Source organism: Peromyscus leucopus, chromosome 3 (genome assembly GCF_004664715.2).
Source record: "Peromyscus leucopus breed LL Stock chromosome 3, UCI_PerLeu_2.1, whole genome shotgun sequence".
Lineage (NCBI taxonomy): Eukaryota > Metazoa > Chordata > Mammalia > Rodentia > Cricetidae > Peromyscus > Peromyscus leucopus.
The window spans coordinates 136,623,961-136,649,482 of NC_051065.1; the positions used below are offsets into that span (position 1 = coordinate 136,623,961).

The 25,522-nt window shown below is 45.0% G+C and overlaps 2 protein-coding genes across 4 annotated transcripts in view; one reads left to right on the plus strand and one right to left on the minus strand.

The window, feature by feature from the left end:
* Pde6h (phosphodiesterase 6H) overlaps positions 1–8,502 on the minus strand; it is a 29,216-nt gene extending 20,714 nt beyond the window's left edge. The window contains exon 1 of the mRNA XM_037204047.1: positions 8,300–8,502. The gene's annotated coding sequence lies outside the window, so the exon portion shown is untranslated. The remainder of the gene's footprint in view (positions 1–8,299) is intronic.
* Arhgdib (Rho GDP dissociation inhibitor beta) lies at positions 7,126–25,306 on the plus strand. Of its 3 annotated transcripts, none has more exons than XM_028872177.2 (6): positions 7,126–7,228; positions 14,908–15,095; positions 16,389–16,472; positions 19,204–19,280; positions 22,165–22,228; positions 24,605–25,306. In XM_028872177.2, exons 2-6 carry the CDS (start codon positions 14,918–14,920, stop codon positions 24,802–24,804), a joined length of 603 nt encoding a protein of 200 aa, XP_028728010.1. In that variant the 5' UTR covers positions 7,126–7,228; positions 14,908–14,917; the 3' UTR covers positions 24,805–25,306. The 3 variants fall into 3 exon arrangements, with proteins under 3 accessions (XP_028728010.1, XP_028728009.1, XP_037059941.1); XM_028872176.2 differs by lacking the exon at positions 7,126–7,228 and adding an exon at positions 7,238–7,345; XM_037204046.1 differs by lacking the exon at positions 7,126–7,228 and adding an exon at positions 8,118–8,141.
* Positions 25,307–25,522: the final 216 nt, after the last annotated feature.

A 25,522-nucleotide genomic window follows, 5' to 3' on the forward strand; every position in this document is an offset into this window, starting at 1 on the left:
ATGTGTGCTTAGAGGGGACCTCTTTAATGGCTTAATATTTGAGTAGAAACCTAAATAATGACAGGAAGCAAATTATGTACGAGGATCTAGGAAAAGAGACATTCTTGAAGAGAATCAGTCTCCACACTAGGAGACAATTTCTTATGAAGAGACTGCAGTGGAGTAAACTGTGGCCAAGTGTAGGGTATGAGTTTGGAGTAGTCAAGGGACCAGATACGAGTGTATTAATTAGCTGGTGCCTGTTGTGGAATATTAGTTTGAGATGTGTTACATTCATTTATACTGTGGAACATTTGTTTAATGATGCAAAGACATGTTGCATTCTTTTATGTTGCATTTGTTTAACTCTGTAAAGCTGTGCTACTTTTCCTGCCTAAAACACCTGATTGGTCTAATAAAGAGCTAAACGATCAATAGCTAGGCAGGAGAAAGGATTGGCAGGGCCAGCAGGCAGAGAGAATAAATAGAACTCTAGGCTCAAGACGAGGAGAAGGAGGAGTGAGGAAAGGGGAAGGAGAGGAAGACACCAGGGACCAGCCACCTAGTCACACAGCCAGCCACAGAGTAAGAAGGAAAGAAAGTTATATAGAATAAAGAAAAGTAAAAGCCCAGAGGCAAAACCTAGTTAAAGAGAAATGGGATAATTTAACTTAGAAAAGCTGACTAGAAACAAGCCAAGTTAAGGCTAGGCATTCATAAGTAAGAATAAGTCTCCATGTATTTATTTGGGAGCTGAGTGGTGGGCTTCTAAAGAGTTAAACAAAACAAAACAAAACAAAAACTACAGGTGCCACATGAAAAACAAGCCCCAACTTGGATGGGCAACAGCTTTCAACAATAATCATGTTATCTTTTCTGAGCATGTCTAAGGGTCAGTTCAGGGACACAGCTGGGTGGCTCCTGTCCAGGGTCTTAGATGGTAGCAAGCTATCATCCAGGGCTGTAGTCATCTGTAGCCCTGAGATTAACTTCCAGAATGGCTCACTCACATGGTTTGGGGAGAAAGCTGGAGTTTCTCTCCCTATGGACCATTCCATAGGGTCCTAAGTATCATTATATCATAGAACCCCATTTCCCACTAACTGAGTGGTACAAGGGGGGTCAGAAGAAGGGGCATGATGTCTTCTATAATGAAGCCTTGGAAGTGACACACCATCACTTCTGCCATATTCTATAGGTTACATGGGCCAACATCACATCTGTATGAAGATCAGGATCATTGGGGCAGGTCTCGGGATTGGCTGCCACAACCAACCAACCTTCCGAGGCCACAGGAAAGACTCCATTTACCCATCCTTTTTGTTTTGAGACATGATACCATATCCTTCTGATCTTCCTGCCGACACCTCCTGAGGTCTGAGGTTAGAGTCATGTGCGACCATATCTGGCTTTTGCCGTACTGGGGATCAAACTCAGACTCAATGCTGGTGGGCAATATAGTCTACCACCTGAGCCCCACCCACAACCCCCATTTATTCTAAATGGGTAAATGGTCCCTAGCAGTTTGAAAGACTTGTGGTCTTGACTCTCTTCTGAGTGCTGTAAGGCTAGTGCTAGAGGCTATTGTGGAGGCGGGGATAGATGAAGAGGTGCTCTGGAGGTCCAGCTGAGGCGCAGTAGAGGACCAGGGTGCCAGCAGTAGCTAACAGGCTATGAATCTGAAATAGAGCTAAAAGAATTTCTGCAAGCTTGGGAAGTTTTTTCTTCTTTCCTTCTGAGTGATCTTGTCTGCTTCTTTGGTTTAAGTGAGCGTTTCCGTCAACATCATAGTTAAAGGGGCAGTGCCTTCTGCACCGGATTCTTGGCTGGAACTGCCTGACCCATTCTGAAGCTCTGCCTGAGACAAGTGATGATGATTTGCCTGGATGCTGTGGAAATCCAAGCTTGATCTATTGTCTTGTATGACAGAAATAACCTTACTAACACCATCTGAATTCAGACTCAACCCTCAGCAGATTCAAATGCAAGCCATTATTTCCACCGACACATCTGTCTCTCCTTTCCAGTGCTCTGGATCAGTGGCTGGGACACCAAGGACCCTAACAGGACATCTGGGAGTTGTCTAATATCCACGCGTTCTTCTTACCCTTATCCTTCACATCCATCAATCACCAAGTCTTGCTAGTTTCTCCTACATATTCCTGAGATCTGACTTCCTCTGTGTCAAATGCTCTAGTCCGTGCCTAACAGAACTGGATGGATCTTGTGCACAAACTATGTAAAATCCAAAGTGTACCACGTTCCTCCATCATTTTCGGTGGTTGTCTGCCACTGAAGGCATGAAGCCCAAGTTCCTCATTAGTGTGGCTTATGTTCTAATGTGGTCTAGTGTGCTCTAGACTCTGAGCCTGCTCCTCTCAAACACAGTTCTCATCCTTCTATTTCAGACACTTTACATCCATCAACCCTCGCTTCACCTCCTCTCTAGCTGCCCTGCTTTGTCCTTTTTGAGAAAGTCTAGCCCAAACTTTGCCTGGAACTGGATATGTAGTACAGGATAGCCTGAAACACAGAATCCTCCTGCCTCTGCTACCTAATCACTGGGATCACCGATGTCCAAAACCATACCCATCCATCCCAGCAATCTTGAGTTAGCAGAAGTGTTGTGGGATATTTGTACACTCTGTGAAGATATATTGCTGGGATTGGTTTAATAAAGTCGAACGGCCAATAGCAAGGCAGGAGGTATAGGCAGGACTTCCGAGCAGAGAGGGGAAGTAGGAGATTATAGAGGTGCAGAGGAGATACCAACAAAAACTGGAATGAGTAGACTTACAGAATGAAAGAAAGGTAAAAAATCACATGGTAAAACATAGATTCATAAAAGCAGGTTAAGTTATAAGAGCTAGTGGGTCCCAACACTTGGGAGGCAGAGCAAGGCAGATCTCCGTGAGTTCGAGGCCAGCCTGGGCTACAGAGTGAGTTCCAGGAAAGGCGCAAAGCTACACAGAGAAACCCTGTCTCGGGAAAGAAAAAAAAAAAAAAAGAGCTAGTGGGATAAGGCCGAGCTTTCATAACTGATAATAAGTCTCCGTCCATGTCGTTATTTGTGAGCTGGCAACCAACAAAAAAGCTTTCTGCACCAAAGAGCCAGCAAGACCCTTACAAACTTCCTACACAAGCTGCTCCACTGTAGGACGCCACGCCACAGCTAACACATCTCCGGCACATCAAAGGTCCTCTACAGCCCCCACTCTTCTCACCTTGACCACCCAGCACCAACTGTTCTTCAAACTGAGCACGTTGCAGTCACCTCCTCCAGGAAGCCTTGCCTATGTTCTCATTTGTGTCCTCAAAATACCATGAAAACTCAATTTGTTTCTGTCTCCGTCTTTATACTATTATCAAGTTTGGGGTCTAGGATTATGTCATACTTTCTTTACCTCTGTTCAGGACCTTTTACAACCTACAGCATCTTAGATCTCTCTCTCTCTCTCTCTCTCTCTCTCTCTCTCTCTCTCTCTCTCTCTCTCTCTCTGTGTGTGTGTGTGTGTGTGTAATGTTGGAGGAAATAAATGTGTGTAGTACCTCACACTTGAACATGAGATAAATGACTGTGTTACTGATTTGTACATTGACTAGAATTTGGTGTTTTTGATTTGGTGTTTCCCCTGTTATATCAGAGCACAGACCTTCCATTAAAAAAAGAAAATGAACAGCCTCATGAAGGTCCTCAGGAGGATCTCAGAAGGTGTTATCAAGGAGATCACAGCTCCAAGAGTGCTAATCCCCTAAAGACCCTGGGACAAGATGAAGTGGGCGGCTCTCACCCTGTCCGGCTTGGTCTAATGTGTATGCTTGTGCTATAGCTTGTAACAAAAAAGAGTTCAAAAAGTTCAGATGAGAGAAGAGGCTTAGACGGGGAGTCAGCCCAAGGTGCTGACGGTGGGGTCAGAAGCAGATGTTTTCTCTCCTTTCTAAGACTGCTGTATCCGGACACACGTCAGAGCAGGCAGAGGTTAGTGCAGAAAGCCTTCTCTGAGTGTCTCTTTTTATGTCCTTTAAGAAACATGTCTGTGCAAAATCATGGTAGTGTCAGGAGTCAGCGGGGGTGGGGGGGTGGGAGAGGAGTGAGAGGGGGGGTCAACACTTTTAGAGGCTCCTGGCAAAGGTATGACCCAATGCAAGATTTATCTGGCTTTACCTTTCTGTTATACCCTTGAAGGAGCTGGAAAATCCTTCCAGGATTTCATCATTGTTCTGGAAATCCTTAAGCAGGTTTGTAAAGTTTAGTGACGTCACTTGGCATTAGCCTGCCTGTGTACTGAAACAGAATTCCTCTGACCACCATGAAGGTGCTGTTTTCTATCCGCAGACTCTTGGATACGGGAAGGGAGCCTTGGTCAATAACTAATCCTTCTCAGCACAGGCTGTAAGGGCAGTGTCTGCTGTTTCAATCCTTAAGAAGGAATCTATTCCATTTTCTCCTCTGGTAAATAAATATAAAGACTGACCTGCTGCAGAAAACCACAGGAAGAGGTCATCTGTGGAAAACAACCTGCCATAACAATATTTTTGCAGATCCTGTCAGTTCCCCTGACACCCACCATGTGGACATGGAAGGACAGATTCCATGAATGTATCACCAATATGATGACTGAAAACAGTAATCTTTAATATGTTAAGGTTGTAGACCCCTCTGAAATCGTGACAAAAATTGAATTTCTCTGTGTATCGAGAGTGGTGCAAAGACTCCACAGATCCATATGGGGTCTGCAGCTTTTACCTTCCGAAATGTTTCCCTAAAGTGCCTCCATAACAGACTACAGGAACGCACTGGGCTCAGCTCAGCGGGAAAAGAGAATCAGGCCTGACCAGCGGTATCGTCTCTCTTCGCACAAGAGTGAGCGCGCTCAGGTAGACCTTGACCCCAACCACTTCCAGGTTTTAAGTATGTTTTAGTCTATTAATGTATTCTGTGGGTTATTCTTTAATTGTCTCCCCATGAGAACGTAAGTTCCCCTGGACAGCAGAGGTTTACTTTCATGTACCTTGGTGCCCTTAAAACTGTGTGGAAGAGAAATACTCAGCAAATTGTATCAAATGAATAAATATGACCCTCTTTTTCTCTTGGGTAAATCATATACATTTTTTTATTTTTGAGATTATAATACAACTACATTTCTATCTTCCCTTTCCTCCCTCTAAACTCTACCACTGGCCCCCCACCACACACACACTTTCAAATTCCTGAACTTTTCCCCCATTATCATATATATATATGCACACATAGTATATGAATATACATTTTCCTAAATATAATCACCTTGCTCCGTATAATGTTACTAGTATGTTGTTTCAGGACTGTTTTGGTACCAACTGACAACCAATTGGTGTGCTCTTCTATAACCATGACTTCACCATCACTGAGTAGTTAGCTGGGTTTTCAGTACCTGGCATGATTTTCCTCTTGTTGAGTGGGTCTTAACTCCAATTAGAGAGTATTTTTATTTATAGTACAACAGTCCACTGTATTTAAAGGATTGTCTTCCACTTACATATTATCTGGAAATTTATAAAATGGCTCTGTTTGGGGGTTTTCTTAACTTTGCTGACTTTAATTATATACGGTTTTCCTGTTTGTTTGCTTATGTATTTGTTTGGGTTTTTTGTTACTGGTGAGATAACCTTACTATGTAGCCATGTAGCCCAGGCTGATCTCAAATCTAAGATCCTCTTGACTCAGCCTTCTGAGTGCTGGATTTCAGGCGTTCACTCTTGCTGTGATAAAACACCATGACCAAAGCACCTTGAGGAGGAAAGTTTATTTGGCTTAGATGTTATAGTGCATTGAGGGAAGCCATGGCAGGAACTCAATCAGAGCAAAAACCTGGAGGTGAGAGCTGATGGAGAGGCCATGGAAGGATGCTGCTTATAGGCTTGCTCAGCCCACTTTTTTATAGAATCAAGGACCACCAGCCTAGGGGTGGTGCCACCCACAGTGAACTCGGCCCTCCCTCAGTAATCGCTAAGTAAGAAAATGCCCTATATGGCTTACCTGCAGCCCAATCTTATGGAGGTTTTGTTTTGTTTGTTTGTTTGTTTTTGTTTTTTTTCCTAGTTGAGGTTCTTTCCTCTCAGGTGAAGTTTACATAAAACTGTCCAGCAGACCCCACATCCGCCACTGTTTTCCTTCTTCTACTTTTTCTAGGTCAGTCTGTTTCTTACACCCTATGACCACCCCCCGCCCCTTGGTCACTCCAGTTCTAATTACCCTAAGGACCAAACGCAGTCCCCAGCAGTGACTTTCAAGCTGAACTGGAGACCATGCAGCATATTTGGACGAAGACAGAGTTATTACCATTTTTGCCAAGTGACTTTGTTGAGGTAGCAAGCACTAAGTGTATTGATACAAATACTGTTACTGAAATATTAGTCTAAATGAGCGCGCATGTTTTAACTGGGGTCAGAGGAGCATGCAGAGTGAGACACAGAACACTGCGACTGTTCTTCAGAAGCTTTGCATGTGGCATCGGCAGCTTGTTCTCATTTAAATGACTTCACAAACCATTTCCTCAAATAGCTACAAAGTCAATTTCAGCATATATGGGATTATCACAGATTTCTGCGCTTGATGATGAATTAATGAAGCTGAATTTTCTTTTGCAATCTGCATTCCTAGATATAACCAATGGCGGTTTTGTTGTTGTTGTTTTGTTTTGTTTTACTTTTTTAAAATTTCATTTGAAGGTTTGTGGTTCAATACACAGCAACATTTTAAAACTGGAACCAATGAATAAGGCTCCAAAAATGTCTGAAAATAAATTATTTAAATTTAGCACCAAGTATATACATTTAACATTCAGAGTTTCTACTCTGCATTTCCTGCCAGCAAATTGTCTTACCAGGAAGAGAGAGAGAGAGAGAGAGAGAGAGAGAGAGAGAGAGAGAGAGAGAGAGAAAGAGAGAGAGAGAGCGCTGGCAGGGGCCTCACAGAAGCAGAAGTTAGTAGTACACACTAAAGCCTACACAAATTTATAACTACTGTTTGGGGGCTCCACGTCTCTCCCTGCGATTTTGGCTTTTAAACACGCACACACAATTATTCATAGCACGCATGGCCATGCGGACCATCCCCCAGCATGCACACTCATGCATCTCATGTCACATGGGCTGGCTTGCTGCACATGTGTCATTAATTGTCAAGAATGCTGCTCAGAGTTGGCTGATCGGAAGATAGGCAGCGCAAAGGAACAGGATTTGAGACAGCCCAGGGTTTCCTCTTCAAGTAGGTTTAAAACATTTCTCTCTCTCTCTCTCTCTCACTAACTTCCTTCCTGTTCTAACTGCCAGTACTCAGAAGTCAGAGTAGAGAGGCAGAGGTACCCGACAGAGACGCCTGAATGTAAGTTGAATGCCTGAGGTGGGAGGCTGCAGGTGGGCACGGAGCCATGCAGGAAATCTCAGAGCCAAGCTCCGGCCCCTGCTAAGGAGCTGCTGCTGTTTTTCAGATGGGTGTTTCTTTAAACCAAACTTCATGATAAGAAAGTGCTAAAGAGATTGTTGGAGCAGAAAAGGGGAAGTAAGAGCTGGGAATGGTAGACTAGCTGGAGGAGGTAGGGCCGAGGACCCTGCTACCAGAAGGTTCTAGAGAAAGGCTTTGGGAATACCTGGAATGGGGGGGGGGGTGCGGCACTGGGCTGCTTCCTTGCATGGCAGGAGCTGGAATCTGGCCAAGCTCAGGAACAGAAAAACTGTACCTCTGCACTGTGTTGGCGGATGATGGGCTGTGCTGGGGTGGGGCTGTACGGTTTCCTGTTTTTAAGCACACTTTAAAGAGACTATTTGAAAAGAGAAAAAAAAAAATGTGTTTCAGAGCTGTCAAATACTAAGCCATTAGCGAGAGCGGAGGATAATTAAATTCCTGCAGTGGGATGGGCAGAAAGATATTCGCAGTTACTGCCCAAAACAAAACAGCCCTTCCCATCAGGGAGAGCCGAAGCAAACCCGGAAGATGCGGGGAAGGTTGTTAGAGAGACAGGCTAGGAGACTCGAAGTGGGCTCAACTGTGAGCCGGGTCAGTGGGCCGCCAGGCTGGCCTGGCTGAACTTTGGCCTCATTAGAAGTGCTTTAGGGATGACTTGACATGCTCTCCTCTCTTATCACTTTGCAGGCAGCCTGTCCTAAAGTCCCCATCTGGGGTAAGTGGTGACATAGGTCTGAGAAACCCTGAGCAGTTTTCCCCTGAAACTGAGGGAGGAGGTAGACAGCACTGGCAGGCAGGTCCCCTGACTGTCCTTTCACAGAGACACCAAGAGCCTGCCGAAGTCAGGGTGGGCACATTGAGAAGTTCACTCACATGAGAACTCCAGAAGAGATCAGTGGCGGCCTGCTGGCTGGAAATTTGTCACCAGCAGGTGTCAATCATCTTCGCATTTCTTTCTGTGGCAAGAGTGGATTCCTGCCAGTTTCAAATATAGCACAAGTTTGGAGACAAAACCAGCTTATTCCTGTGTGAGACCTGTGGGTTTCTGATAAAACAGTGATCCACGCTCCATCCACCCTGCCCAGACTCAGCCGGTGAGGAACAACCATGGGTAGCCAGCCTAAACCTCATGGGCATCTTCCAGCCCTTGGAATTTGGTCCCTCACCATTTGCGGGAGCACGGGTCTGTCCCTAGGGAGACGTGCTTTGAGCAGTCTCTCAGTTTGGTTTTCACTGGAAGCTCAGAAAAAGAGAGTTATTCTGAGGGGAATTTATGGGAATACAAGATGTGATGAACTTCAGCTAGCAGGAAGGGAGAAGCCCTGTGAGGTGAAAAGCAAGCAGAGAAGACAGCCGGCCTTGGCTCAGAGTCTTCTCTGCATCAAGCTGCTTGGTATTGAGAGACTCAAGATTTTCATACTGAGCGATGGAGAAGGTTATTATTAAGAACCAGAAGTGTTCTGTAGTTTGACTGAAGTCATGTAGCTGGTACAATAAAAGAGCCGATGCCCATGGAAGACATTTTCTCCCCCACCCCCCACCCCCACCATGCCGAGTGCCTTTGTTTGTAGGGCGGCATGGCTGCTCTGTTCGGGACTGTGTTGGTGGATGGTGAGCTTGAGTCTCATAGACTCTACAGTGGTAGGTCCTAGGTCTTGCTGGCTTCTGGAACATCGGCACTTTCATCCATACAATAAGCTCTTACCAATTTGTTCTTTATTGATAACACTCTGATTTCCTCCGCCAAAGCTGGTTAAAGCTCCACCAGGTCTTCCTTCGGGGGGTCTGATAACCTGAATTCAACTGGTCCTGAACCTGTCTGTGACTTCTAACGCCTCATTCATTTAAAACCCCGGTGACTATGTTGAGTGACTTGGGTCTAGTTTTTTGATTAGTCATGGCTTCCAGAGCACAGCTGCCTTTGAAGATTACTTTAAAGTATTATTTGTGAAAGAAGAGTGTCACATGGTGGGCAGTTGGAGAAGCACTGTAATTCTTATCTCCTTCTGCACCAAAAGCCAGGGCTGGAAGAGCACGATAGGAATGCGGAGGCGGGGACAGCAGGCTGTTTCTCTCAGGAAGGGAAAGGTGAAATTCCGTTTCTGGGAAGTAGCGGCTGCGCACACCTTTAATCCTAGCATTTGGGAGGCAGAGGGTTTCTCTGTGAGTTCTAGGTCTGCCAGGGCTACATAGTGGGATCCTGTCTTTAGAAAACAAAATGGGGGAAGAGTTGAAAATAGAAAGATGGAATTCTGTTTCTAGAACTATGTCCTCTTCTGGACAGATCACAACCTTCATGCATCATACAAGATGGGTCCCTCTCTGTCACTACCTTGGATCTTCTCATCCAGTTTTAGAGCTTGGACTGCCTATGCAGCTGACTTGGTAGAGAGTGGCCTTCCGGTGCCAGGAAGAGCCAAATCTTCTATGTTGCTAGAAATGCTGTAGGACTGGAGCTTACTCCAGAAGCAACCAAGAGGCCTTGTGGATGACGTGGGAGCTAAGCCGGGGCCTCCTGAGACCAGGCAGCAGCATCAAAGCCCAAGTCTCAATTAGCTGTGAGACCTGCAGCGTTCAGAAAGAAGCCAGCTCTCTGCTCTGTGCCCTACTGTGGGAAATCCCCTGCTCCAGCACCACCCCACTCCACCCCACCCCCACACCTCTCCCTTTCTCTACTTGCTACCTCTTCCTTGTAATGACTCAGAGGTGCAGGGTAACACCCTAGCCGGCCCAGCCTTTCAACCTAGTTAAATCTCCCCTGCGTTTTCCTCCAGAGCCAGAAGGAGTTTCTCCATCAATTGCTCTGCATCTACTGACTCATCTTACCTTTCAGAGTGAGCGCTGGCTTCAGGCAAGCAAAGATTCAATAAATAAAATCTAAAATTAAATTGTTAATATGAGGTATTTCAGAAACAATACAGTAGCTATCGTCCTATTTTTACATTCGACTCCACCTATAAACAATCCTCAGAAGTCCCTGATCTTCTGGTCTCTTCCTTACTCCTCAGAAAAAAGACTACAAATTGAGGAGGAAGGGTTGGACTCAGTTTATGCCCAGGAGGAGCATTTGGCACTTAGGCAGCTACATACCACAAAACACATAGTGTCAGAGCAAGGAAAGGAATTAATATTTATTGAGCATCTACTGGCCAGTATAGTTCACAACTCACATTTGCTTCCACCTTTCAATGCCAGGAGGGAGAATCAGTTTTCCTACATCACTGGTAGGTGTTAAAAGTTTGCTTAGATCTATAAGAAGTTGGTTGCAGAGCCAGGCTTCGAGCTGGCCTGACTTTGTCAAAGCCCATGCTTTATCAAACATGAAGGCCACTTCACTAAATTAGCCAGGGACAGGATTTACTTCCCACAAATAAAGAATCTAATTTATTTTTATGGCCAACAACTCATATGAAGCTAAATTAATATCCATACATGTGTGTATTGGCCTGAGGTTCAGTTGTACTTACTATTTTCTCCTGTCTTTTTCTGTTTCTGTAACATGTAGCTCCCTCACAGTGCCTGGTGATTCCTTTCAATAATTCATGAGCTGCACCAAGCATGTAATTGCTAAGTTTTGGTTCACAGCAGTTCAGTAACTATTTGCAGCTGTTTTTATGATAGTCTTTGTTAAGCAAAGGGTTTAGATAAAGAAAAATGATTTGCATTTAAGGGAAAAAAGGTAAGTTACATAAAATGTAAAATGTGGCACCTTTCAGAAAGTCACAGGAAATTTAAATAATTAAATGCTGATATTATTCTCTCGTACACACAAATGAGGTAAGGTAACTGAATAGTAGCTAGGTGTCACACAATTTCAGGCAGGGAGATTCTTGCAGAGACAGGCTGGGGACAGTAGACCATCTAGAGACCATATGCCCTAGTTCCCCATCTCTCAAGATAAGTAGAGTCCTCAAGGCTAAAACACGTGCCTAAGAGTTCACTGTGAGGGAGCCATGTGTGTTAGTGACTGTTCAGTATGGAGATAAACACCCCCAAATCGCACAGATCTAACCACAAGCCACATGCCCATACTCATGAGGCATGGATATCACCTGATGACCTCTGCTTCTGTATATCCAACATCTGGGTGAATAAATACAGTCTTGGCTTTGAAGTTCAATCTCAATGATCCAGCAGAGCCTTGGGGGAAAGAGCTTCCTCTGTAGCAATTAACCGCACTGCATTCACCAGGAAGTTATAGGTTCAAGGTCATATTTCCAACCTAGAGCTCTTAGGCCATGATAAAGATTACGAAGGGCTTCAGAGTCCATGAATCTATTGACTAAAGGAATAAAGACTTACATCTTGATTCTTTTCCTCTTTGGACTAAAGACCATGATGTTTGTCATATTTTTAAAGATTTTTTTTTATTTTTATATGTATGGATGTTTTGCATGCATGTTTGTGTGTGGACCCCAATAGCAAGAAGAGAGTGATGGATCTTCCACAAGTAGAGTTCCAGATGGTTATGAGTTGCCTGGGTGCTGGGAATCAAAACCAGGTCCTCGGCAAGTGCAGCCAGTGCTCTTAACAACTGAATCATCTCAGCCCCTGCTTATCAGTCTTTTTAAGAGTCCTATCATCTCCCAAAAGATGACAGACCAAGTGTGACTGAAGTTATCATCTTCTGTTCCTTCTGTAGCTCTGACCAGCATGTCAGTATGCTCTGAAGTGAAGGGTTTTGTAATCCGTAGGGGCTAACAGACAAGCCGTAGCCTCCTTTTTACTTAAAAGGCTTTGGCTGTGAGTTGCCTTTTCAGTTATTCCGTGTTTATTACTAAATAATCATCTTTCCACAGTGAGCAACTTTGGATCATCTGGTCTCGTATCTTTTTCTTATGCTATAATTATGTCCAATTATTGTAATATGGCTCTGAAATTCCTGCTTTTATTATACCAATTCCAGACACTGCACATTGTCCTTCCTCTTCAATATCTTTAAAAAGTTTCCGCAGTTTTATGAAATGTTTATGTTTGCAATGAATTATGAAAATCTAAATTACATCAGATTTAATAATAAGATGAAAACCCAGATGATGGAGGAATTGATTTGGCAATGGTCACGTAGTTAGAAGTTTACAAGTCCTATGGCAGCCTCTCCCTCTCTCTCTCTCCCTTCCTCTCCCTCCCTCTCTCCTGCCCCCTCACCTCTCCCTCCCTCCCTCTCTCCTACCCCTCCCCTCTCTTTCCCCCTCTCCACTCTTTCCCTCTCCTTTTCTTTCCCCTTTTCTCTTACTCTTTTCAAGAACTGGAGTCTAAAGCTGAAGAATTACAGCTCTTGCAAGCCAATGAGATCATCTTGAACTGGCGAATGGGTGCAGTCAGGCTTTCAATGAGGAACTGTTAGAACAGGGTGATACATCCCACAGGTTCTTTCCCGTGAACTGGGCCACCCTGGTCCTTGTAAACAGCCTGCTGCTCTATCCGGTGGGTTGTAGACTCTCCACCATACTCATCTGTTAAACTGTTATGGCCACCGGATGAGAATCTGTCTCTTCTAATTTGTCTTATCCGGCTTGCTCTTCATCTGCCCTTAAAGCTTGTCCTTAAAATGGCCCCCAAATTACAAGATCCACCCACTGCATCCTTTTTTATTTTTCCTACCAGTTCATTCTATTTTTTCTCTGAACGTTGTTTGGAATATGAGCTGGATTAGTCATTGTGTTTTCCCTGCTGCTCTCTGGAGTCTTGACTGCTGATCTCTGGAGTCTTGACCGCTGCTCTCTGGAGTCTTGACTGCTGATCTCTGGAGTCTTGGCTTTGAGTGATGTGGTTCAAGTGAGACAAGGGTTATCGTAGGAATGGGCCTACATGCTTCCTTTCTGTGTAGGAAATTGACCTGGGCATTGCAGTGTGGCTTTGAGAGCTACTCAGGGCTGTGGTGTTTGGCCTGATGTTTTGCTGAAAGATGAATGAAGAGAATCCTTGTTTCTTTCTCTCCCTTCCTCCATTTCAGTCTTTCCTTCATCCCCTCTCCATACTCACCCCCCAATTTCTCTTTCTTTTGTTCCATTAAATTTGATTTTGTTTGTCTCCATTTCCAAATTAATTTTCTTCTTATTTTATTAGTAACATTGAAACACAGAACTACAATCAAATTGGGCCATAAATTTCCTCATTCCTAGAGAATTCCCAGAGGTCCACAGTGTCACTCACTATGGATGAGATGTGGTAGATAATGTCTTCTAGGTTTGTGGCTATGAGAAATGAAGGCTTTACCTGTGGACAAGAAGAGATCAGAACTTTGACAGGCCAGGCATCTCCCAGGCAGCACCTCTCATTGCCTCCAGCCACACACTGTCAAGTTCACCACTGTGTGATCAGGAACCTCTTAACTATCAGTTCTCAATTTTCCCAATGATTCAGTAAGAACTGGACTGTTTCACCTCTTAACTTTTGGGCTCTGAAAATCCACAGATGCTCATCAACACTCACATGAGGATAATTTTACTAGATTCCCTCCACAATTTTGTCTACACAAGTCAAGTTAGTGTAGATAATGATTAGAGAAGGAATGTCCCATGGTCCACCCAGAGGAGACCTTGTAGATAACACTATTATACAATGTTGTCACATATAAACTTCATGCTCAAAAGTCATGCCATCAAGTTGAAAATTTTTTGTAAAACAAATTTCATAATCTTTTAAATAAGTTTATGATTTTCTATTAGGCCACACTCATAGCTAAGCTGCAGTGTGGCCTAATAGTGAGCATAAGGTCACTAGAAGTCTAGGAAAATACTACAAGGACTCAAAGAAAAGGGAAGGTCGATGGAAGACCCCCTAATAATAAATTTGCACTTATGATTTTGCCTAGAAGAATTTGAGTCCTTTGCTGTTTGGTGGCATGTCCAAAGAACACAAGATTCAGAGTGAAATGAATCACTCAATGAAAATTATAAAATGCAGAGCTACACAAGTGTTATGGGGTTGGGGTGGGAACTCAAGGAAAACCTAGGACTCAGTGTCTGCCCTTAAGTCATGATAAGCAACGTGTGATGGGACCCATTCATATATCCCAGGCAAGTGTCAGAGGTCTGTGTTTCTCTGGGTGTCATCTTTGAGGTCTTGCAAGTATTCAAGGAAAGAATGAGTTCATGAGAAGAAACCAACCATTTGACCACAGATGCTCTACCTGTATCTATAAGCCATAAGATATAAGTCATAAGACATAACTCAGACTGTATACAGGGAACAGCAATGGAGCAAAGAAAGCTAAAATTATTGGTCACTCGGACTATTTGTTATGTTTCTTCACTATCGTGTACTGTTCACAGTGAGCTATTTATTGCTATAGTTTTATTTCTAAAAATAAAAATTAAGACAAGTCAGAGAAATGACGGGAAAGCATATATATTTCAAGAAATGTGTTGAGGAACAATTTGAAGATCACTGATGAGCACAGATCTCCAGTAAGGCAAGGGTGGCTCCAATAGTAAGCCAAGTGGCTAATGGACCATCATCCTTTCTCTGAAATCAAGAGGAAGCACGATGACTGAGAAGGACGCACAGCCACAGCTGGAGGAGGGGGACGATGACCTGGACAGCAAGCTCAATTACAAGCCACCCCCCCAGAAGTCCCTGAAGGAGCTTCAGGAGATGGATAAAGACGACGAGAGTCTAACCAAGTACAAGAAAACGCTGCTGGGAGATGTCCCTGTGATAGCGGGTATGTGTGCACGGGGAGGGGTTAGGGCAAGGCCTCCAGTGGGACACACATTGCTGTCACCCACAGTCAGAAGCAGAGGCTACACGGGGAGGAGGCTGAGGCACTATTTATACGTGCAGCTGAAGGTCGTGGGCTGTATAATTAAGTCTTCTTTGGAGACTGTGTGAGAGTCAGAGGTAAGGCAGACCAAAATTACCCACAGGGAGCACTTAGAATTTCAGACCACAACTACACTGTATTCTGGTCTCCATCAGCCCCTAAGTTTTTTTCTCTTTCTTGTATTATTCTTAACTATTCCCCCCCCCTCTCTCTCTCTCTGTGTGTGTGTGTGTGTGTGTGTGTGTGTGTTTGTCTGTCTCTGACACACACACACACACACACACACACACACACACACACACACCACAGCCAGAATAAGACATGGTGACAAGGCCTGAGTAGACAATATCTCAATATTTGAGACTTATAATTAAGATGAGTCTGAGTCTTAGTTAGCAACTTGAGAGAAAAGGGTTTATTCATTTGGCTTATGCTTCCACAATCACAGCCCATCATTGAAGGAATTCAGGCCAGGAACTCAGGGTGAGAACCTGGAGGCAGGAGCCAATGCAGAAGTCATGGAGAGGTGCAGCTTACTTAAAGGCTTGCTCGCCATGGTTTGCTCAGCCTGCTTTCTTTTTCCTCTCTTTTCTTTTTTCTTTTTTGTTTTTCCAAGACAGGGTTTCACTGTGTAGCCCTGGATGTCCTGGAACTCCCTCTGTAGACCAAGCTGGCCTCAAACTCAAAGAGATCTGCCTGCCTCTGCCTCCCAAGTGCTGGGATTAAAGGTGTGCAACACCACCAGCAGCAGCCTCAGCCTGCTTTCTTATAGCACCAGGGATACCAGCCCAGGGGAAACACCGTCCATAACAAGCTTGACCCTCCCCCAACGTTAATCAATCAAGAAAATGCACCATTGGCCTGCCCATATGCCAGTCTGGTGGCGGCACTTTCTCAAGCAAGGGTCTCTCTTCCAAAATGACTCTAGTTCCTGTCAACTTGATACAGAAGTATCCAACACAGTCAGCAAATCCCTGAATTAGAAAATCACAATGCTGCCATTTCTATGGAGCTCAACACCAAGCATAGTGAATCTACCATTTTGTTTCTAATGCTACTCCACATAGAGAAGTTATTTTCTCTTTATGTTCTCTTCCCTCATTCACAACTCGACACACACACACACACACACACACACACACACACACACACACACCCTTTCCCTGTACTTACATTTTCTCTTTAACCCTGCAGATCCAACAGTCCCCAATGTGACTGTTACCCGGCTTAGCCTTGTTTGTGACAGTGCACCAGGGCCAATCACCATGGACCTTACTGGTAAGTGAACACATCTCTACTGTTCAGAGGGGTCTGAGACATCACAGGGAAAACTTGATCTCTGTCCCCAATCCCCGCTGGAGAAAACCGTTAAGGTGGCCCTTGGAAACGTATATGCTGGGGTCAGTCTACAAACGATTTGCACTCTGAGTGTGTGTCCACTCCTTACACTTCATGAAAAATCCAGCTCCAGACTCCATGTAATGGAGCAGTTGAGAGTTAGACACATTTTGTGTGTATACGCATGTGTGTGCACGCTTGCGCAGGCCAGAAGTCAGCCTCAGGTGCCAGTCCTCACAATCTCTCACCTGGGCTAGTCTGTCTGGCCAGTGAGCCCTAGGGAAGGGATCTACCTGTCTCATCTCTCCAGAGCTACAATGCCCGGCTTTCTTTATTTGGAGAGATTATTTGTTTCTGAGAAATTTTTAACATGGGTTCAGAGGTCAAAGTCAGGTCCTCAGGCTTGCATGGCAAGTACTTCCCTGGTTTAGTTATCCCCAGCCTCCATGCATTCACTATTGATGTCTTCACTTGTATGATGTTTACTTCAGATCTGTGTTTCCACATGGAGGAAGAAGCAGCTGTTCTTGTAGGAAAGACTGCAGATGGCAATTCTAGACTTACAGCATGTATATCTCTGAACACCAGCAAAAGCTCCAATCCTTTCCCAGCTATGGCCTTAGCCGAACGGGAGGAACATCCCGAGACCTCCCGAATACCGATAGATACTCCCCTGCTTAACACACACTCAAAGCTCAAAGCTCCATGCCATAAACTATTTCTCCTACCAAAAAAAACCCCAAAACCACGGTGTTCATTTCACCTTTTGTGACTAACAGCCCAGTACTCTCCGTAGGCAGGGCTAGAGGAGATGGTCGTTGACTGGGAAGGTGGACTTCATGGGAAAGCAGGCATCTGCCGGGGGTGAGAAGAGGCTCATGAAGCCAAATGGGGCATCAAAGGTGGATCTGGAGGGGGAATCAGCTGCCGACTTCATTCACTGAAGCACAGGAAAGCACAGCTCTGGGCTGTACGTCTAGCGCAGGAACTTCCCTCTCACAGGACATGTGCATTTTACCTTATATGGACTTTTCTGTCAGAGGGAGGAAATCAGGGCCTGAGAGGACAGGCTTCCTGTTCAACCGAATTCAGCAGAGCAGACACCACACACACACACACACACACACACACACACACACACACACACACTCACGGCCCCACGTTGCAGCATCTCTCCAGGACAAAAACAGGCTCTCTCACCCAGACTCGGCCCCCTGTCCTGCGGCCAGGTACAACTGTCAGTTTGCAAGAGTAGGGTGTGACAGTGCTGAGCACACGTCCAGAAGAGAGTGAGAACATGGCCTGAAAGCTGCTCTTGCAAATCCAAATTTGGTTTCTGCCCCAGGGAAGCTGCTGAGATGAAGCCATGTAATGGTGTTTGGGAAGTAAAATACTTACTCCAAGTTGTGTGAAACACACACATGTGCATACACAGACACACACACACATATATATACACACACACATACATACATATGCACACACATACATACACGGTGACACACACATATGTATAAATACACACATATGCACGCACACACACCTACATACATATGCACATACACAGAGAGACACACGTACATACACATACATACATGCACACACAACTGAACTATACAGAAGTGTATGAAGGAAAGAATAAAGTATATTAACCTCCCTAAGCAGGACCCAGGATTAAAGGCAGCTCTCAGGATTATGAACCCTAAAGCTGTTACAATTTAAACGATCTTCCTTACAGAAAATAGTGTGATATGACATTGCAAATGCAAGTCCAATAAGTTCGAAGTGAGAACCTAATTAAATAATTATAAAAATGAAAAGAAGTTTTATTTATTTATATATTTATTTATTTATTGATTGATTGATTGGTTTTTTGAGACAGGGTTTCTCTGTGTAGCTTTGCGCCTTTTCTGGAACTCGCTCTGTAGACCAGGCTGGCCTCGAACTCACAAAGGTCCTCCTGCCTCTGCCTCCAAGTGCTGGGATTAAAGGCATGCGCCACCACCGCCCGGCTGAAAAGCAGTTTTTAAAGCAAGAATATGCCATATATTACCAATTTGCAATTGGTAATAATAATGATATCAACGATATGAATCAATGGAGAGAAAGCCTATTAAAAACTTATCAATCTTATGAACACCAATAGCTGTTGTTCTTGTATCTATTTCCTCATATTCTTTGAGAAGCCATCATATCTTTATCTGACTATGGATGTGCATGAAGTTTTCAATAGAAAGAATATTAACTAACTTTCCTCTAAGGTGGCTGGTTAATTGATACTTTGTTGTTACTGGCAATAATAAAAAATATTTACCTTCATCAGATTAATTGGAAGTTATGGAAAAAAGGGATTTATCTTTACAACTACAACTAATTATAAAGCTTGTGTGTTTTTGGCATTGACATCAAACTTGCAGAAAAACCCTTTACCATGTTACTATGTTCTTTTTAAATAACTGAACTATAAGATTCTAGGCAGTATAGATGTGTGTGTGTGTGTGTGTGTGTGTGTGTGTGTGTGTGTGTGTACAATAATCTCAAATGCTATCTGAATTAAGATCCTTATGAATCATGCAACCCAGATGGGCCCAGCAGAAGGCTCTGAACCTTGATTTTCATTCTTTATGTAGCAGCTCCTGAGGATATTAACTTTCTAAATCCTCTCCTATAGGTGACCTCGAAGCCCTCAAAAAGGAAACATTTGTGTTAAAGGAGGGTATTGAATATCGGGTCAAAATTAACTTCAAAGTAAGTATCTCCCACATGTGCTCTTAACTTTCCCATAATGCATTTCTTGCACTATTGCGCTGGTATTCTGCTCTCACTATTGTTTTTGGTGGCGGTTGTTGCTGTCCTGACTTCCCAGCTTGGGTCTGAAAGAATCTGTGCCCACCTCTGAGCTCTTCCCGTGGAGATTCACCCTTGCTTCCCACCTTTCGCCAGCCAGGACATCTCAGCCTCTCCCTCCATCACACCACACTCTCTCAGAACGCCTAATGCTTACAACCACGAGGCACACACTACTGTGTACTGTGCCGTTTATTTCCTCCTTATGCAACCTAAGCAACCAGAGGCCAGCTAAAATCGTGTGCCTCTTCCTTCCACCGTCTCACACAGCTTTGTAAATGGTGGGTCTTTATGGCTACATCCTAGAAATAAATGGTTCAACGAAAAGGAAGAGAAAGCAGGATACTCCAACCGCTCGATTATCATTCAGATCCAGGAACCATGGTCTTTTCAGAGTGGCTAGGAATTTCAGAGACATTTGTAAAGCAGGTGAGCAGATAATGAAGCAAAACTAAACAAGGAGTAAGCTCACAGCTCATGAACAGGCACACATCCCAGTGAGTAACTACAGTTCCCAGAAACATAACCTTGACTTTGAAAGCAAATAAGTGAGAGACACACTGCTTTGCATTCCGGGGTTTGTTTGCTTTGGCTGCCACTCATTCCCACCGAGTCATGTTCTCCGGGCTCCACCAGGGGAGACTCCATCTGCTCTCTCTGTTTGCACACTGGGCCCACCTTTCCCCTGGGTGCAGGATATGATTCAAGGTGGCTAGACAGCCACTCTCTACCACATGCTAAAATGCCTAAAGTCTTTCCATCCTGTAAATGTTTGCTGACACCTACACACCCATCGCTTGAACTGTGGATGGCGTTGCTTCCTGTCATACTGCTCACTGCTAGAGCTTCTGGGCTGCTGGTGGAGCCTCCTGCCTAAAACCCATAGCACAGTTCCCGTCCATCCAGGATGGAAGCCTTTGCACTACTGTGCTGCCAGCTTAGAAAACTTGGGTTTGCAATGAAACCCAACCGGGAGGTTTTGACTGACTAAGGAGACCAAGGGAGGTCGCCGACTCTAGGAGAGCCTAGAGCTGTCAGCGTTGTGGGTCGAGGCATTTTTGAGTCCAGTCCACTTCTTGGGTTTGCCCCAGTCTCCATCAAGATTAAGACCACTCTATCTGTAACGCAAGCTAAGGCGAGTCCGCCGTAGCTTGTCCCAGCATGGAGCTACAGTTAGAAGGAACCCAGATCAGAGTAAAGAGTAATTAAAACGCAATTTAAATCTTGACTGACATTTCTTGGCAAACATTCAAAGAAATCAAGTTTATAATACCAGTTACCTACAACCTTCCAGCATTCTGTTCCTCTCATGTTCTTTTCCTTATCCTGAAGTTGGCAACACCCTAGAACCCTGACCTAGGGAGATTCCTTGGGTCTGCACCCCGTCCTCTGCCTCTTAGGGACATGAAGTCCCCCGACTGCCACAGCCTCCAGTGTTATTCTGGTCACCAGACCCCTTGCTTTGGGAGGTGGGAGAGCCAGGAGAGGCACGGGCAGAGAGGCTATTATATAAATATTCATCTTTTCTCTGCCCTTGGTACGTTTCTATGAAGTGGTTCCTCTGCGGAGCACTGCTCACACAGCAGATGCCTTCTTTTGACATTCTTGTAACTGCCTTTCCTGTTGTGTGCTCTCGTCCCACCTGAACTGAACACGCAGGCCACTGGGCCCACGGGACAGGCTGAAGACTTGTATAAACACATCCGTTTCTCCCATTTCTGTGAGCTAGATGTGAGAGTGATTAGGAAATGTGGCCTTCACTTTATCACCATCTCGCCAATAGATTCTGGCCGCTCTTGGTTGCTTTATCACACGTGCTGACCTAGACAGTGTGGAATCTGAGATGACAATGTTCACCGTTTGTCTGTTTCGCCTTCAGGAGGGTGAAGGACAGCCCTGGTAGTTTGGTTGTAACTGTTGTATCCACCATATGTACCGAGAGACAAATTATTAACCGAGGAAATTATCGTAGGTGCTTTAATTTTTCTGCTGTTGAAAGTTTCCCAAGTCCTTCAGCTCATGACTCAGTGTCCTCTTTGACTTGTTTATGTAGACATGACCACGGTGAAAAGCTCACGGAGAGCCCAGTTCAGGCCCAGGTACAGTGAGTCATGGAAAACAAAATGCTGGGCTGCCTACAGCGCCATCCCATCCGAGGGGATTTTCTTTGAGAATCTAGGGAAAGCAGCAGTATCTTAGATACTGTCCAGTGGCGAGAAGCCAAAAGGGCTTGCCGGGTACCAGCGGGCTTCATCCATATTTACGGGGAAGGGTGTTTTGGCGTGACCACAGCCTCACCTCTAGACTCCAGCCTCACTTCCACAGCCCTCTCCCAGGCCTGACTTCCATTACCACTCTCCTTTCCGCCGTTTGCTTTTCCTAGGCGAGGTGGATCATTTCTGGGGATATGGTGTCCGCAGACTTACATAAAATTTTCCATTGGTATTTTTATAACCTTCTCTGAGACAGGGACAGTGTTTTTGCTGGAATATTAAGGAGAGAGCTAGAAACTATTGCCCAGGGCCACTAAGGAAGGAGAAAATGGTGAAGAATATTGAGACCCTCCCCAAAAGCAATTACATTGAGAAATATTACAGTAGTCAGTGATTAAACCTGCATTGGCAACATTAAGTCTTGTATTGGGTGTCTCCAATTTCTAAGAGTAACACTGAATTATTACAGAAGCACTCGATCTGTCTAGCTAGATGGGATGAAGAGGAAAGATTTTTTTTTAAAAAAACTGAAAGTCTTTAATCTGAATTTCTTGGGGTCTTCTCACCTACAGGTGAACAAGGATATTGTGTCCGGCCTGAAGTATGTTCAGCACACATATCGGACTGGGATGAAAGGTAGGAGAGTATCCCACGCTTCTCACTGGTATTTCTGTCCCAGGTGTTGAACAACCTTTGGTTATAAGCTTACAAGAGCTGGATGGAAGGTATCGGTAGATGGCAGGTCCACTCTAGGAAAACATACACATCAGACCTAGACATTGAGACCAGCATTCAGGATGCCAGGTTCACATAAGGCAAGTCACTGGCCTTCAACATTCAGAATCTGGAATCCAAGTCTGTTACTCATTCATACATGAGGAGGGTGACCAAGATAAACTGAAGCAAAGGTCGTCAACAGTGAAGAAGTGGAAGAAATAACCCAGTCAGTAAAGTGCTTGCATGAAGACCCAGGTCTGAGGCCCCAGAACCCCTGAAGCAAGCCAGTATGGTGGCATGCATTTGTAATCCCCTCCTGGAAAGGCAGAGACTGGGAGATTCCTGGGCATCATGGCCAACATAGATTCATTGGTGAGTTCTAGACCAGTGAGAAGGTCCCGTCTCAAAAAAACCAAGGAAGGTATTACCTGGGAAGAACACCTGAGGTCAACTTCCGCCCTATGCCCCCCCCCCACATACCCATACACACACACACCCATACACACACCACACACTCATACACATACCACACACCCATACACACACCACACACTCATACACACACCACACACCCATACACACACCTAATATTCAAAAGCATAAGCAGTCTACAGTGTAAAACCATGACAGAAAGACCTGCCCAAGGACTCTGTGTTGGGGTGAGCTCCAGGGATTCCATAGGGAGGAGGAGCAGAGGGGCAGTGTGTTGGAGCAAGCCTCGGGGTACCATGGGGAGGAGGGACAGAGAGGAGTGTGTTGGGGTGGCATCCGGGTGCCATGGGGAAGAGAGACAGAGAGGCAGTGTTTGATCTCTTAACAAAGAAATGGGAAAACATTTCTTTCTAGGGCTGAGAAAAAGCAGTGTCATTGAAATGTAGGCCCCCATAGTCCGTCCGCTGTCATTCTGGACATGCCTGGGGCAGGAACGTAACCCAGACACTTCTACACTCCTTCCTGACCTGTCTTACTTTCTGCACTGAGCCTGAGCACAAGACAACATCAACAAATCCACAAAGGAGAAATTATTCTTTGATATGACTTCGGGACAGAAAAATCACTCTGTCGAATTCCAGAGATGGTTGTAGACGCAAGAAGCCCTGATTGGCCTTGCTAATCCCTGGTCTCATGAAAACCCAGCTCAATTTCCTATTTCCTTTGAGCCCAGAGGCTGCGCTGACTCACTGCGGCAGGCAAGCGTGCGCAGCTGCCTCCAGACTGTGCAGCAGTTCACAGGCCAGCTGCACCCCACCCACAGCCGCTCCCGGCCATTTAACCTCCTCAGCCCCGGGGGTTCTGAACCCACCCCCCAGCAGTCCTCTCAAAAGCGAGGTCGGCTGACTGTTTTCACCATTTGTTCCAATTCCCCACTTTTAAACTTCTGACCAACTTGCTGATTTCTCCTCCATCTAACATATGAATTCCTAAATTCTGCCTATTCTGATCACCAGATGTCACAGCAACCCCCTCCACCTAAGATTTTCTTAGAATGATTTTAGACAAGGGGTCTTTAAAGTCCATTATATAGAGAAAGGAAGTAGGACCCAAGTGCTGCAGAGCTGGGACAGCTATGAGGGAGACTGAGGCCCGACTGTCTGTCCATTTTTAATGGAGCAATCTGCTGTAGCTCTGTAAAGAGGCTTCAACCCCACTGATTTAAGTCACTAATACTCCACCTTAATAATCGGAATCGACTCTGATTCCTTTTTTAATGACTTATTTTTGGCATCCACGGGTTACTGAACCTCGGTCCCCATTATGGGGGAATGGCAACATAAATTGCATTTTCTTAAAGGAATTTTGGTTTCTAAAATGCTCTAATATATCTGCCTCAGGGGATTATTTGGTCTTTGAGACAAGATCTCCTATGCGTGCAGCTAACCCTGCTCTTGAGTTCCTGCCCCAGCTTCCTTGGTGCCGGAAATGGAATCGTGCACACCTGGCTTAGTAGGAAAAAAAATTAAGAAAAAAAAATGCCCCAGGGAAAACTGATGTTTGTGCAGGCTCGGGCACCGTAGCCTTGGGCTTCCAGCCATGTAAGCTGCACTCCAGGCTCTCTCGCTTTTAGTATGCCTTTCCTACACCAGAGTCTTGTTTTGTTTTGTTTTGTTTTTCAAGACAGGGTTTCTCTGTGTAGTTTTAGTGCCTGTCCTGGAACTCGCTCTGTAGACCAGGCTGACCTTGAACTCACAGAGATCCGCCTGGCTCTGCCTCCCGAGTGCCGGGATGAAAGGCGTGCGCCACCACCGCCAGCCTACACCAGAGTCTTAATGCTAACGGACCTTTCTTTCTTCCTAGTGGACAAAGCTACATTCATGGTTGGCAGCTACGGCCCCCGACCAGAGGAGTATGAGTTCCTCACGCCGGTAGAGGAGGCCCCCAAGGGCATGCTAGCCCGGGGTACTTACCACAACAAATCCTTCTTCACCGATGACGACAAGCAGGACCACCTCACCTGGGAATGGAACCTGGCCATTAAGAAGGAATGGACAGAATGAGGCATCTGTCTGTCCGTCCCTCCACTACTTCCCCACCAGAAGAATCCTTCCAGCCACATCGATCATGTTCCCCCTCTCCCCTCCCTGTTCACAGCTGGATCCATTCCCTATCACACACACACATGCACACACACAGTCTTCTCACTGATGTGTTTTATATTACCCCATCTCTGCATATGAGACTTAAAACCTAGGCTTTAACCCAGCTTGTTCCCTCGAACTTTCTCCCCCTCGGCAGGGCCAGAGTTCCGAAGTTCTCCGTCTCATTTAGCATCACTCTCTTTTCTCCCAGGTTGAGTACCGAAGGCCAGAAAATGGGCAAGCTCTATCATTAAAGGCTCCCTTGCCTTCTGTTCAGAAATTCACTCTTGCCACTGGGTTCTTCTGGATCAATGAATCCCACCATCACCTTCCCTGCCAGGCGGGGCTCTTCTTTTGGGGGAAACACTGTAAACAAGACAAAAGGAAAAGAATAAATAAAATAACTGTATGTGTGACTGAGGACCTCTTTTCCTCTCCTTTTTCCTTCAGACAAACATGGTACCAGAAGCTCACATTTTGCGTCATCTCGCAGATGGGGGTATGGGTAAGATCCACGGTACAGGGGACGTACAGGTCCTTGCCAATAGGTTGTTACAATATAATGGTCAGTGAATACTAGTAATACAGAGAGTGAACATTCTAAATTTCATTTATTCTATAATATTTTCTTAGGGGA